The sequence below is a fragment of the Cynocephalus volans genome, chromosome 3 (assembly GCF_027409185.1).
Source record: "Cynocephalus volans isolate mCynVol1 chromosome 3, mCynVol1.pri, whole genome shotgun sequence".
Taxonomy (NCBI): Eukaryota; Metazoa; Chordata; class Mammalia; order Dermoptera; family Cynocephalidae; genus Cynocephalus; species Cynocephalus volans.
This window is the reverse complement of record NC_084462.1, coordinates 81795722-81808676: the sequence shown is the minus strand read 5'-3', so window position 1 is coordinate 81808676 and position 12955 is coordinate 81795722. Positions and strand designations below refer to the sequence as shown.

At 31.7% G+C, this 12955-nt stretch overlaps 1 protein-coding gene across 8 annotated transcripts in view; it reads left to right on the top strand.

The window, feature by feature from the left end:
• TCF12 (transcription factor 12) overlaps positions 1 to 12955 on the top strand; it is a 395187-nt gene that overhangs the window by 333535 nt on the left and 48697 nt on the right. For 5 of the 8 annotated variants that reach the window (XM_063091485.1, XM_063091487.1, XM_063091488.1 and 2 more), the window contains 4 exons: positions 10651 to 10756; positions 11803 to 11942; positions 12229 to 12373; positions 12705 to 12769. In XM_063091485.1, coding sequence (XP_062947555.1) covers positions 10651 to 10756; positions 11803 to 11942; positions 12229 to 12373; positions 12705 to 12769 — 456 coding nt within the window. Of the gene's footprint in view, positions 1 to 82; positions 232 to 3180; positions 3214 to 10650; positions 10757 to 11802; positions 11943 to 12228; positions 12374 to 12704; positions 12770 to 12955 lie in introns of those variants that run through there. The other 3 variants (XM_063091492.1, XM_063091490.1, XM_063091493.1) reach the window with 2 other exon arrangements.

Here is a 12955-nt window from a genome sequence, read left to right as displayed (position 1 = left end):
GCTCTGTGAGTTGGTTCAGTCCTATTTTGCATAAGTTCCTTTTGAGTAGATCCATGTGTGGATGCATAGTGCTGAAGACTTACTCTGTTTGCCTGTGTGGATGTGTGTCTTAGAGAGAAACTGCATGCATTAGCTGCAAACAGTAACGTTTTCAAAATCAACATGTATTGTGCTTATCCTGTCCCTGGAATGGGCAGCAATTCTTTGATGTATTACTACAATGGAAAAACGGTAAGCCTTTTTCTTTGTTCAAATAGCTTCTGAGTTGTTTAGTGGAAAGTAATGTGTAGATTAATTGCTTTTTACTAAAACCTGTGAGGTTTTTTGCATCCTTTTCTGCAATACATTAGGTTGTATATTTATTTATAAGTAGTGTCAGTAAAGTCATGTCTTTAACACGGTTTCTCAATAGTTGTCTTTTATTTTATTTTTAAAATAGTATAGAAAATAAACTTGAATTTGTGAGTTACTATTTTAAGCCTGATGTCTTTACTAGCAATGAGCTTGAGAATATATTTGTTTTTATGTTTTCATATATTGTAAACACATAATCTATATGTAAAACGTATATATACACACAAACATACACATATAAATTGAGGATTATTTGATGCTTTGTAGATGGAAGGAAAAGATGAAAGGCATCTTGGATATTAAGAATAACAAGTATAAAGCTCTGGGAATGATTAGGGAAACAGTCAGCTAGTGAGGGCCGTATTTCCTGTTTGGAGTTTCAGGTCCAGAGCCTGACTTTTCTGGTATACCATCTGTTTCCAATCAAACTACAATTTTGACCCTGTGCAGATTCATAAAATAAATCACTATTTTTAAAAGAATGTATTTATGTATTTATTTGATTTATAGCACGTGGTTAATATTTTAAAATAATACATTTCTGTATTGCTAAGCAAGACTTTTCTATTCTTTAAATTACTTAGTATTAATTATTTAGTGTGTTTCTGCAAAAAATACCTTCTAAGCCAGAGATTTTTTATATTCTATGAAGAAAGTGAGCTTCTCTGGAAGATTCAATAGGGGTTATCTTTGCAAGATAACATTATAAAAATATTATACTAATAAATAACAATCCTGGTTTATGTCAGAAACTCAGTGTTTTCCTTTTCAATCTTTCAAAAAAATGTTTCCCCTCCAGAGCCTTATGAAAAATGCATATGTGGCTTTAGCGACTTAGGGGTTGAGATGGGGGGAGCATTTTTGATGTTAATATTGGAAGTTATAAAGAAAATTTAATTACTTTTTCCTAAAATAGATATAAAGTCAGATATGTTTGTCCCTTCCCTTTTACCACTTGAAAATGTATTAAAGCAGCATATGACTATAACCAGTGTGCTGAGAAGTAATAAAAACACTTTTTCATTTGCTGACTGCTTTGGTAAGGCCCATTTGAACTGGGCCGGTGTTTGGTTATGAACTTTTGGGTAAGCTTTCTTAATAGGTGATAATCAAGCCAGACTATCTTTAAATTCACTAAAAAGAGTTTGTTTAAGCTGCCCGTATAAGGAGAGCTTTGGAAAATGTGAGAGGTAGATTTAGATGGATAAGGTTACTTGATCTCTGTATAATTTCCCTGCTAGCTGTCTTTCAAATGGGAAAATATTTTTCTTTTTGTGTCTGATTATAAGTAAAACAGTCTGTTTGAAGATGGACTGTGGAAGTGTGTGTGTGTGTGTGTGTGTGTGTGTGTGTGTGTGTGTCTGTCTGTCTGTCTGTCTGTCTGTGTGTGTGTGTGTGTGTATAAGTTCAGAAAAATTAATTATACAGGACCCCTGAAACAGAAAGACTATAACTCAGATTGAGTTTAGATTTTATTCCTTCCAGAGCACAGATCACTCTATTACAACGTTTCTCTTTGTTCTACATTGGGAGGGGGGTGGGGACAGCTTTGATAGTATTAAGTATTTCCAGGCTTATAGTAGATGGCAGAGATGGGGTAGTAGAGAAGTATATCCTGAAAATTGATAGCTGTGCCTGATATAGGTCAAAGGTGACTTTTATATTCTTGAAAAATGCATAAAGAGATAATATATTGTCTTAATCTTCTGAATCATAAGGCCCTAGACTTATTATGTATTTTATTTTTACCACCTCTAGTTTTTTAAATTATTATTCTCAAACAAGTAACAGAAATTTTATTAGAAAACAGTAGAAACATTATTCCCTAAAACTCTTCAATAAGAAAACAATGTAGTATGTAATTACATAGTCTAAAGACTATATAAATATCACCTTAATACACATTGAGAAATGTCTACCTATCAATGCTTCATAGTAAAAACTAGCACTTTTATTAATATTTTTAGACTCTAAATGAAATATACTTCCTTAAATGAAGAAATTTTTATATAATTCTCATGGTGAACAGGTTAAATTTAAGCTCACTCTTTAATCCCATTTAGTCTATTTACTTTAAGATGGTGGAGCAGAATAGTATTTTGAAATGCTAATAAGTTCACATTGATTTCATTTTTAACATCTCATTACGGGTATTTTGAGAGAGTGAGAAATCCTAAGCAGTCCTGGTCTTACACAGAATGTGTTCCCGTTTTTCCTGTTTCTGTTTTTAAGCTTTCAGTTTGATTCCATATATTTAAGAGTGTTTAGAATCTTTTCATTAAACTGAACAAACCATGAAAAGATAGATTAACAAGAGAAGAAGCTCCTTTTCATATTTTATTACCTCACATTATGTGGCCAGTATTGTATTTTTGGAAACATAACAGACTTGGGTATATATGTGCAGAAGAGAAAAGCCAAAATTTTTAACTCTATTTTTCCCACTATTTCAGAAAAAAAAGGGTTAGTGTCCTGTATCATATATAACTTTTTTATAGCCATATTCTGCATCATGTTGTAAGGTATTAATATGTATTTATAATAAATAAGGAAATTAAAACTATTTGAACATTATACTTTTTTGAGATTTAAGAAACAGCAAGGAATAATGGGTGTTTGAGGTTCATTATTTATTTAAACTTTCATCCTGCATTCAGTTTTCTCATTGATATAAATAAATTATGTCCTTTATGCAGAAAGATAAAAAGTCTTAGAGGTGTAAAAGAAAGGAAAATTGGGGGGTGGAGATTACTCCCATGTTTTCTTTACCTTGAAGATTCTGGAGTTTCAGCCTTCTTGTGATCTAATCTGCCTCCATTTTTCTAGACCTTGAACTGAAGATACTACAAAGTATTCCAGGTATGAAAAATTGTGGCAAGTACAGCCATGATGGTCTTTTCATTGTATTAGGGGATTATTTTAATGTTATGAGAAACAACACAGAAATCCAAGTTTTAAAACTCAAACTAGAAGCATTTTAAATGTTGAGTTTCTTTGGTTGGAATCTGGGAAAGAAGAGACAGAAACATGGTTGTAAGGGTTACTCTGTTCTAGGAACTAGACTGGGGACTTCATCACATTTAATTCTCACAACTGCTAGGTCATTTAGATGTTACTAGCCTCATTTTACAAATAAGGAAAATGAGATTTAGGGAAGTTAATTAATAACTTGCTCAAGCCCCACCCAATTAGTAAGTACAGAGGCCTGAATTTGAACTCAGGTCAAGAGCAGGTTTTCTTCTTTATGTCATCCAAGTATAAATAAATTAGTATCCATAGCAAAGAGCAAAATTAAATTTACCCTTACTATCGTTTGTTTTAAAATATACTCCACTGGAAAGAAAAAATGTACCTGGGAAAAACACTAGGCCATTCTTACAAATAAATATGATCACATATATGACTGGAGTAACAATTTTATGAATACTAATTGATAGTTAATCAAGCAAATTTTTATCAGTTTTTGTTTAAGATAAAAAGCTTAAAACTATTTTAGCTATGTTTTAAAACTCGGGAGATTAAAAGGCTTCCTCCTGTAACAAAATTCATCGTGCTGAAAATTAGTTTAGTCATGGTTTTGGCACCTGCCTGCCCATACTTTTTTTTTTTTTTTTTTTTTTGTATGAATTAGAGTAACAAGTAACTAAAATTAATTTGTAAATTCTTCTAAGACTTATTTTTCAAATAAACATTTCAGTTAATAAAAGCACAGAAACCAATGTGAGAGTATATAGAGCTGCATTTTTGTTCTTTTGGGAGATTTATTGCTAGTTAACATGAGAGAAGAAAGTACAATTAAGTTAATTCAAATTTCCAGACTGTGGGCCTAGTAGAGTTAAATCTAACATTTTTGTAATAGGGAAAACATGAAGTCACTTAAAAATTCTCTGAATATAGAAGGCTAAAGACATTGAATGACAAGGACTTTAGTATAAATCTACTTTATGGTTTTTTTCACCCCTTTACCAAAAATATCTGTAGCTAAGAGGTGACTCTCATTGATTTGTTCAGTATTTTATCCTAGCAAACAAGTTCCAAATCCTGTCCCTTAGAAATTTCATAGTTTATCTTTCAAGGAAAAAAATTGTGATTATTAGAAAAATGATGGCACTTATAGTAGAAAACTTAAGAAATATGCCCAGGATGTTAATTTAATATTAATAAAAATGTGCTTGATTTACCTAAGAAGAAATTTTTGTCACAATTAACCAATAATATTCAACTGTGCTTAATACATAGCAAAAGTAAAAGCTGATTTTAAGATGCTTTGTACTGAAAGCTGAAATTCTTTTTCCTTATTGTTGCTAGAAAAGAAATTTTATTTTACCCCTACAAGTGTCACTGGAAATTTTGGGGAAAAGATATTGGTCCTTTTATTTAGGAAACTGTTAAAAATGTATATATTTATTCCTTTTATAAAAATTCCAGTTGTGTTTTTAGCAGGCTAATTAGCTGAAAAGAATCTTTCATAGAGATGGCTTATATGTCCCTGAGTCAGTCCTTATACTTCTGACATTTTGCTTTATGATGCCTTGTGGTTTCAGTTCTTGTGGAGTTTTTACTGAAACTATCTAAATATTTCCCACTTAGGCTTGGAATTACCGTAAAAACTGTAGTAGTACATTGGACTTTATGGCAAAACTTGCTATTTTTATGTAATATTAAAATACTGAAAGCATGGGGGATATTTATCAAACTGTCATTTAAGTATTCTTAGATATTGGAGAATTCTTAAATTAGACGGCCATTTCATAGATTTGTTTTAAATTTTTTATGTCATTTTCTTTGGGGTTGTATGAGTTTTAATTTTGATTAGAGAATGAACAAGGAGAGTGGGAAGACCTAAATTTCAGAAACTTTAAAATTTTACCATTTAGGTTTAAAGACATAAGCTTTTTACCCAAGGCTATACATAAGATCAGTATTTGTACAAAATAATGGATCCAAAATGGTTTTTAGGAAATTTCTTTAATTTCTTGTAATATCTACCTAGCACTCTTATCTGAATAGGTATAGTTATTAAAGCAAAATTTTTATGTACTCTTTTTTAAAAAGCCTCTTTTTACTAAATTCAGATCCCACAGAATTCAGAAATAGAAGGGGAACTGTGTGTATTACTGTGTGTGGAACTTTCATCAGTTAACCAGCAATAATTTAAACACTAAAAAATAAATTTTTATAGTTATTACCTAGTCTTTCTTTCTTAGTTTTTGAGTGCTGACTCTTAAATGTACATATTTTTTAAATTGTAGGCCTAGAGGCTTAATTAGTTTTTTAATATACGATTTGACTTGGGTTGGGATTTTCTTTTTTCCATTGACCAAGGCTTTTTTTTTTCTTTTCAGGTTTTAGGTACTCAGCTAGATGTTGTAAAATTTTTATTGTTTAATACAAAATATAAAACATAAGATAAATCAAGTGGATGTTCCTGAATATTATATTTCATTTTAAAATTATGGTAGGGTAAATTAGCCAAATGATTTAGTTTTTTATTATTTTGGTAAGTTGATGTAAATTATGTTGAAGATAGTCTCTATTATTAGCATAGAAATTATAATAATTTCTATTATTAGCATAGAAATTATAATAATTTCTATTATTAGCATTGTGGAGGTCCATGTTAGAATGCCTTGAAGTGTTTATTGATATTGAACACATTGGAACCTAAAGAGAACTGCTACTCAAACTGCTTGAAAAAAGAGCTAGTAGAAGCCCAAATATAATAAAATCTTGGTCATTAGTTCTGTGTTGGAGCATGTTCAGAAAAATGGGTAAACTTCTCCATCTTTCTTTATTTCAAGTTAGGTGAAAATGTTCCCAAAATGTTTGAGAATTTAGGCTGATTTTGGTTTTCATAGGCCTTAGGAGCTTGTAAGAATTCTAGATTATTTCTTTCAAAATAATTTATGTAATCTTAAACTGCTAGGTAAGGAAGAGTGATCTAAATCTGCCTTGCTCAGTATAGTAATTGTTAGCCACATCTGGCTATTTAAATTAATTGAAATTAAAAATTCAGTTTCTCAGTTGTACTAGCCACATTTCAAGTGTTCAGTAGTCACATGACTAATGGCACAGATAAAGAACATTTCCATAATCACAGTAACCTCTGTTGGACAGCACTCATCCCACGCTTTTCTCTCATTTTCTGTGGAAGAGTATCTTAATTGGGATATATAGCTATTCTCACACACTAAAGAAAATTCCCATCTCCTCATTATTTGGGACATTTAAAAATATCAGCCACCACACAAGCTGTGGATCTGTTTTATAAAGGATGGGGAATGTCTTATCACTGAATGTGACTAGATAAAAAGGAAAACTTTTTAAACAAAAGCTTCTATTTCTCTATGTTTTCTTAATGATTATCAGAAAGTCATTATACCTCGCTGCCTCACAGGGATGTGTCCAATATTAATTACAGGAAGGATGCATTGAAGTCAGGAGCACACCACCTCTAGAGCTAAACAGAGAGTGGTCTGTCCTGAATTTGGGATTATCCATATGACTAAACTGAATTATCCAAGCAGGGGAAAAGAAATCTGTCTTTCCCAATTATACTCAAATGGGTTGTATGAACTAAAATGTCCCAAGGATAATTGTGTAATCACTGTAAAGAGTAATTGTAACTATTCATCCCTAAAGTATGCTATACCTTTTAAAGAGTTATTTGGAGTGTGTGAGATGAGGACATTCACGATGCTAATGTGGGGTTGTTCTTTTCAACCAGACTTAATAGTGAAAGGGAGGTATCTGTTAGATTTTCAGTTATATTCTTTCAAGTTAGGAGTGTCTATTCACCAACCACTCAAAATTTCTCCTAGTGCCATTCTTGGAGAGGAAAATATAAGTGCTTGGGAAAGAGACAGTCCTATGATAGCTACTGTGAGCCTGACATTCTGAAACAGGGGCTAGAAAATTTCTACCTACCACATTTTAATAGAACATCTTAAATTACTTAATTGTACCCTTTTCTATTCTTTTTAAAATAGTTTGACTCCTGGTAGATTTTAATCATTTTAAAACATACATATTCCTTTCTCTTAATTTTAAGATTGTTTGTTGTGATACAAAATCATCCTTGATATTTAAATGTATGATTAGATCATTAACTAGGGAGAAAAAAACTGGCATCTATGTTCAGGTGATCAGATCACATAAGCAGTCTGGTTTTAATTTGTGGCCAGTACTGATTGTAACTAAGAGAGACTTGCTCTTTTTGTGGAATTGGATGACTATTTTCCTACATCTGGAATTAATAAAGTCTTTGAGACCACATCAGTTGCTCTTTGCTGCAAGAACTCTTTGATCTGAAAAATCAAGACTGGCACAACTGCTGCTTCATAACATTGCATCTATGTTTTTGCAAGCTGTGGTTAAGATACCAAAAGTAAAGTTGTTTAGCCTGTGTTGGAAATGCTGTTAGATGGGCCTCTTCGGGAACAATGTATTCCAAACATTTTTATTATGATAAAAGTTTTGAACTTGTATTAGTACATAAATGATACAGTCGTTTAGGATTTTGTTATGGTTTTGTTTTTTGGGTTTTTTTAATATTTTCATTTATTTGATCTATCCTTTAAAAGTTTATTTTTCTCAAAGTCTATTTATAAAGTCTAGCACTAAAAACAAATTCTGCTTCTAAAATGAGCCTTGTTTTCTACATACAGTTTCAAAATTTTTGAGTAGGTGTAGGAAGGTCTGTTGCTGTTTTGTATAATTTATCTTTTTGTATAAAAAAAGATAATTTTGTCATTGCTTTTCATGACAGCCATCAATTAACCATTATCTGATCAGTATATTCTTCTTTATTTAGCAACAATTTATAAATCGGTGACGTCAGATTTATCCCTTCATTTTGTAATTGCATACATTTAAAAAACTTAAAAGTGTAAGTATATCATATATGGAATACAGTGAATTGAATGGGAATAAGGATAAAGAAGTATAAATTGACAAATTAGGTAGAAATTTAAACTGACTAATTATGTAGGGTTTTTTGTATGAAATGACACATTAAAAGTGAAGTTCTTTCATAGTTATCAAGTGTGAAGGTTACATACTTTTTCAGTCTATAACCTGGGTGGAATTAGAGAATTTTATATTTCACTTTCAGATCAAGGATGATGCATGTAGTAAATATTTATTTGTGATAAAAAGCATATGTTCTGATGCTGTCTTCTGAATTTGATTCTGTTTGTATTTTTTGGCTAAATCAATGGCCTTGTACTGTTTTTCGTTGTTTGTGGTTTCAGCTTGGGGAAATGTATATACAAAAGAGGTAGAGGACATCTAGCTGTGGCTAAGTTTAGAAGATGAAACTTGATTAAAAGAAAATAGTCCAAAGCTCCTTTCCTGAAAACTTTACCTGCCTCTTAGCCTGTGTAATACCTTTCAAACACATTTGTATATGCCCATTTATTTCATTCTAACACAATCTTTTATGAAATAACTTTAAACTAGAAATGTATGTTTAATAATTGTTATGAACAAACCATTATATCTGCCATGTCCCTCTATCTAGGATCCTTCTGGGTAATTCTTAGGACTATATCTTGTCCCAGACTTCTCAGGTACCAAAGATGTGTGTTCTCTGGGATGTGAAAGGTAGGAAACCTGAATGCCAGTCCTTTAAAAAGATATACCTGTGCTACTGTTAACAGGACTAGCAAGAAGAGTTAAAATGGACTTTTTAACCCTTTATTTAGGATAAATTGTATATATAGGTAAAGTCACATCAAACAAAAACTCTAAGAAGCAGTATTCAGAGACTGCATGGTGGCAATATTTAACAGCATAACTTTCTATTAGAATGATAGATGATAATGTTAGCTAACATACTTTGCACAAGACACATTTTATTTATATGTATTATCTCATCTGATCTTCCCATCATCCCCTTAATGAAGGTACTATTTGCACCATTTTATAAACTCTGGGGAATGTTGGGTTAATTTGCCAGAGGTCTTTACAGTTAATACCTCAGAGGAAGAATAAATTAATATAATTGCTAGTTAATGTAAACTAAAAGTTTGGCTCCCATTTCAATATTGGTGTGCTTCCTTAACTTTTTCTTTGTTGTTATTAGTATATAGAAATACATGCTTAGGATAAAAATATCAAATTATGGAGAAAGGCATAAAGTAAGACCTCCTTCCCAATTCTAAGCCCAGAGATATAACTGTTAAGTTCCATGTGTGTAATTGCAGAGATTTTCTATGCTTATGCATACAGGTATGTGTATTTTTTTTTTTTTTTTTACATATGCTCCTATAATTGTGATGTTATTTACTTTCTTCCAGTTAACTGAACACTTAGAATTTTTTCTTTTGCAGTGGAATTTAATGGACATACTCTTATCAAAGTAACACAAAATAAATTGTTTCATTTGCTGCTCGCAGTAGTTCACTTTTGCCTCTTTCCAGACTACTGGCTTACTTTTACAGACCATACATCCCTTTAATTGTTACTTATTTGTTTTCCTTCTTGGTTTCAGTGGTCATGAGAATGTTGCGATCATGTTTTGATCATTAAAGTTGTTTGACCGTCAGGTTTAGTTTTCCAGAGGAATGCAAATGTTGGCCATTTGCTAATTTAAAATGTTGATAGTTTGCTTATCAGAAACAAAGGTTTACCAAAGGAAATGAATACTGCACTAACAAATTAAATGAGATTTTTCTTAAAGCTATGCCAAACAGGAAAATGTATTTGAAATTAAAGAATTAAAACCCCTCAGCAGAATTTGGTTTACTTGGCCATGTTACTAAGTTAAGGAAGTCCCTCAACAGTTATGTTGTGACCTTCACAGTTACCTTTTAACAGTAACAAAGGATATCAACATTTAATCTAACTCATTTTGATTTGATTAATCTTATAACAGTGAAAAGAATGAATTTTATGAATCCAAATTCTATTTTATGCTGTATTCAAAGGACATTTATTTGCTGCATCAGATTTTGAATTATGTGCCTATGTGAAATTTGTGTTTTGTAAGCCAAGTCAACACTTACAACTTTATTCATCTACCTGATGTAATTGTCATACAAAGATGCATTACAAGGATATTTTGACTAGTATTTTTTTCTAGTAATCAGCTAAAAAGAAACATGTAGATAGTAACCAAGTTGGACACTTTTTATGTGGATTTGGGCAGTATACTTTACATACGTAGTAGGCCTTTATAGAGATTAAATAGGCCTTTTAAGGCATTTTATGGAATATAGAACACATTTTACATAGTAAATGAGGTAGTATGATAAGTCATTTACACTTTAATTAAATTTCCTATTTAATTTTAAGGTATATGCACCATCCCCAAATTCAGATGATTTCAACCGTGAATCTCCTAGTTATCCATCTCCTAAGCCACCAACCAGTATGTTTGCTAGCACTTTCTTTATGCAAGGTAAGTACTACTAAATAGTCGTCAAATACCACCACAGTCATCTGTATATTAGCCCATTGTCTTAAAGTGTGAGGAAAGAGTACCTATACAGGAGTTCAGACATTATTTATCTAGGTATTTTTTGGCTGAAGTAAATTAAAATTTAGCTTTATAGTTTTCTAATGCCTTTTATTGCTGACTGCAATTCAGTTGTATTATCCAGCAAACCACTGGAGTGCCCATCCAGTATTGTCTGAATTTATAAAGGACATAAATTGAGAGAAATGAGAACCGTCTTGTGTATTTTAGAATTTAAATGTATGATAGTAATTAACAACTCTAGTTTCTTGTTTAAATTACGGAGTCCTATCACACCTAGAATTACCAATTAAATAAACAGTGACTATTATAGAACAAAGTAAGACTTAAGAGAAAAAGTGTTGCATTTCCTTTAATTCATTTCTTGCAAATCATTTTTATTTGGTCTCTTGTGGTTTGGGACTATGGGAAGCATATATATGGGAGCAATAAATTGTTTCATAAATGGTTCCTTGACTTTATATTGGTGAGTGAAGTCATTGCTGACACATTTCATTTGAAGGCTAACTATAATATGGTCATTATCAATTTATTTAGGTTTACTATTAGAGAAACTTCTTTATTCCACAGTTTCAAATGTTTGATACTATGTACATTGCTTGTTATGTATTAAGAACTTGATTTGTATATTTATGGTTATACCATTTAACCAAAAATTAAATGCAACATATCCCTTAATTTAGAATTTTTATTATCCTCCTTGATATGAATTTAGATATTCTGAGGATTTTTGTAATGACCTACCTCTTACAGTTTGGATTACTTTTTTTTCCTAACTATAAAGCTTATTTCTTCTTTTTAAATAGTAATTTTACAGTTTAGAGGGAAGAAAACTGGATAGAAGACTAGGTTAGAAAAGGGAGGAAAGAAATATCTGGAGGATACCCTTTGAATTTTTATAAGCATCATCAAAATTAAAGAAAATTTTTTTAACTAAGGAAAATTTCATATTTCTCTTTTTGTCTTAGATGGGACCCACAATTCTTCTGACCTTTGGAGTTCATCAAATGGGATGAGCCAGCCTGGTTTTGGTGGAATTCTGGGAACCTCCACTTCCCATATGTCTCAATCCAGTAGTTATGGCAGCCTTCATTCACATGACCGCTTGGTAGGTTATAACACATGATTAGGGTGCAGCAACACTTTGTCCTCATTTGTATTTCTTTTGTTTATTCTAAGTGTAAATTTTGATTCTGCCAAAACTTCTGAAGTTTGAAGTACTTCTCGGCTTACTGCATTTACCATGCCCTTTTAAAAAGTAAATAACAGTAGTAGCACTCTTTAGCTTCTAACTTCTAATGCTCTTTTGACTCGTTACAGTAGTTGTCCATGGTATGTGCATATTTTTCAGAAAATGTATTTAATAGATTATGTCTCTTTTCCTCTTTTTCTAGAGTTATCCTCCACACTCAGTTTCACCAACAGACATAAACACTAGTCTTCCACCAATGTCCAGCTTCCATCGTGGCAGTACCAGCAGTTCACCTTATGTGGCTGCCTCACACACTCCTCCCATCAATGGATCAGATAGCATTCTAGGTGAGCTTTCTGGGTTGGCAAAACTTACAAAAACCTAATTTTGAGATTTTCAGTGAATCCCGTGTTTTTCAATATATTTTTTGGTATTGAGTTTAAAAGTGAAAGAAAGGAAGAAAAGAAACTTATTTATTTTCATTAATATAGAAACTGGTAAAGAACGTATCTTTACTTATATATTAAGTGCAACACAAGCAGAGTATTTCCTGGTTTATTGTGACAGATGTGAGATAACAATAGAGAACACCCTTGAAATGATGATAAAGTGCTTAAAAAAAAAAAAAAAACTTGCCTGCTAAAATTCTTGATTTGTTTCCCTACTTAAAATATCCAGGAACTAGAGGGAATGCTGCTGGAAGCTCACAGACAGGTGATGCACTTGGAAAGGCTTTGGCATCTGTGAGTATTGAGTTTACATATTCTGCTGAATGAATTTTACACTGCTAAATGCAGTGATTAGTTTTTGTGGGTGGTAAGTGTCCTTACATTATCTCGTGAGAATGAACACCTTCCCACGTCATCCCCATAAGAAGTACCCTCTGACTTCAATTTAAATATCTGTGTTTGTTTTAGTGAAACAGGTAT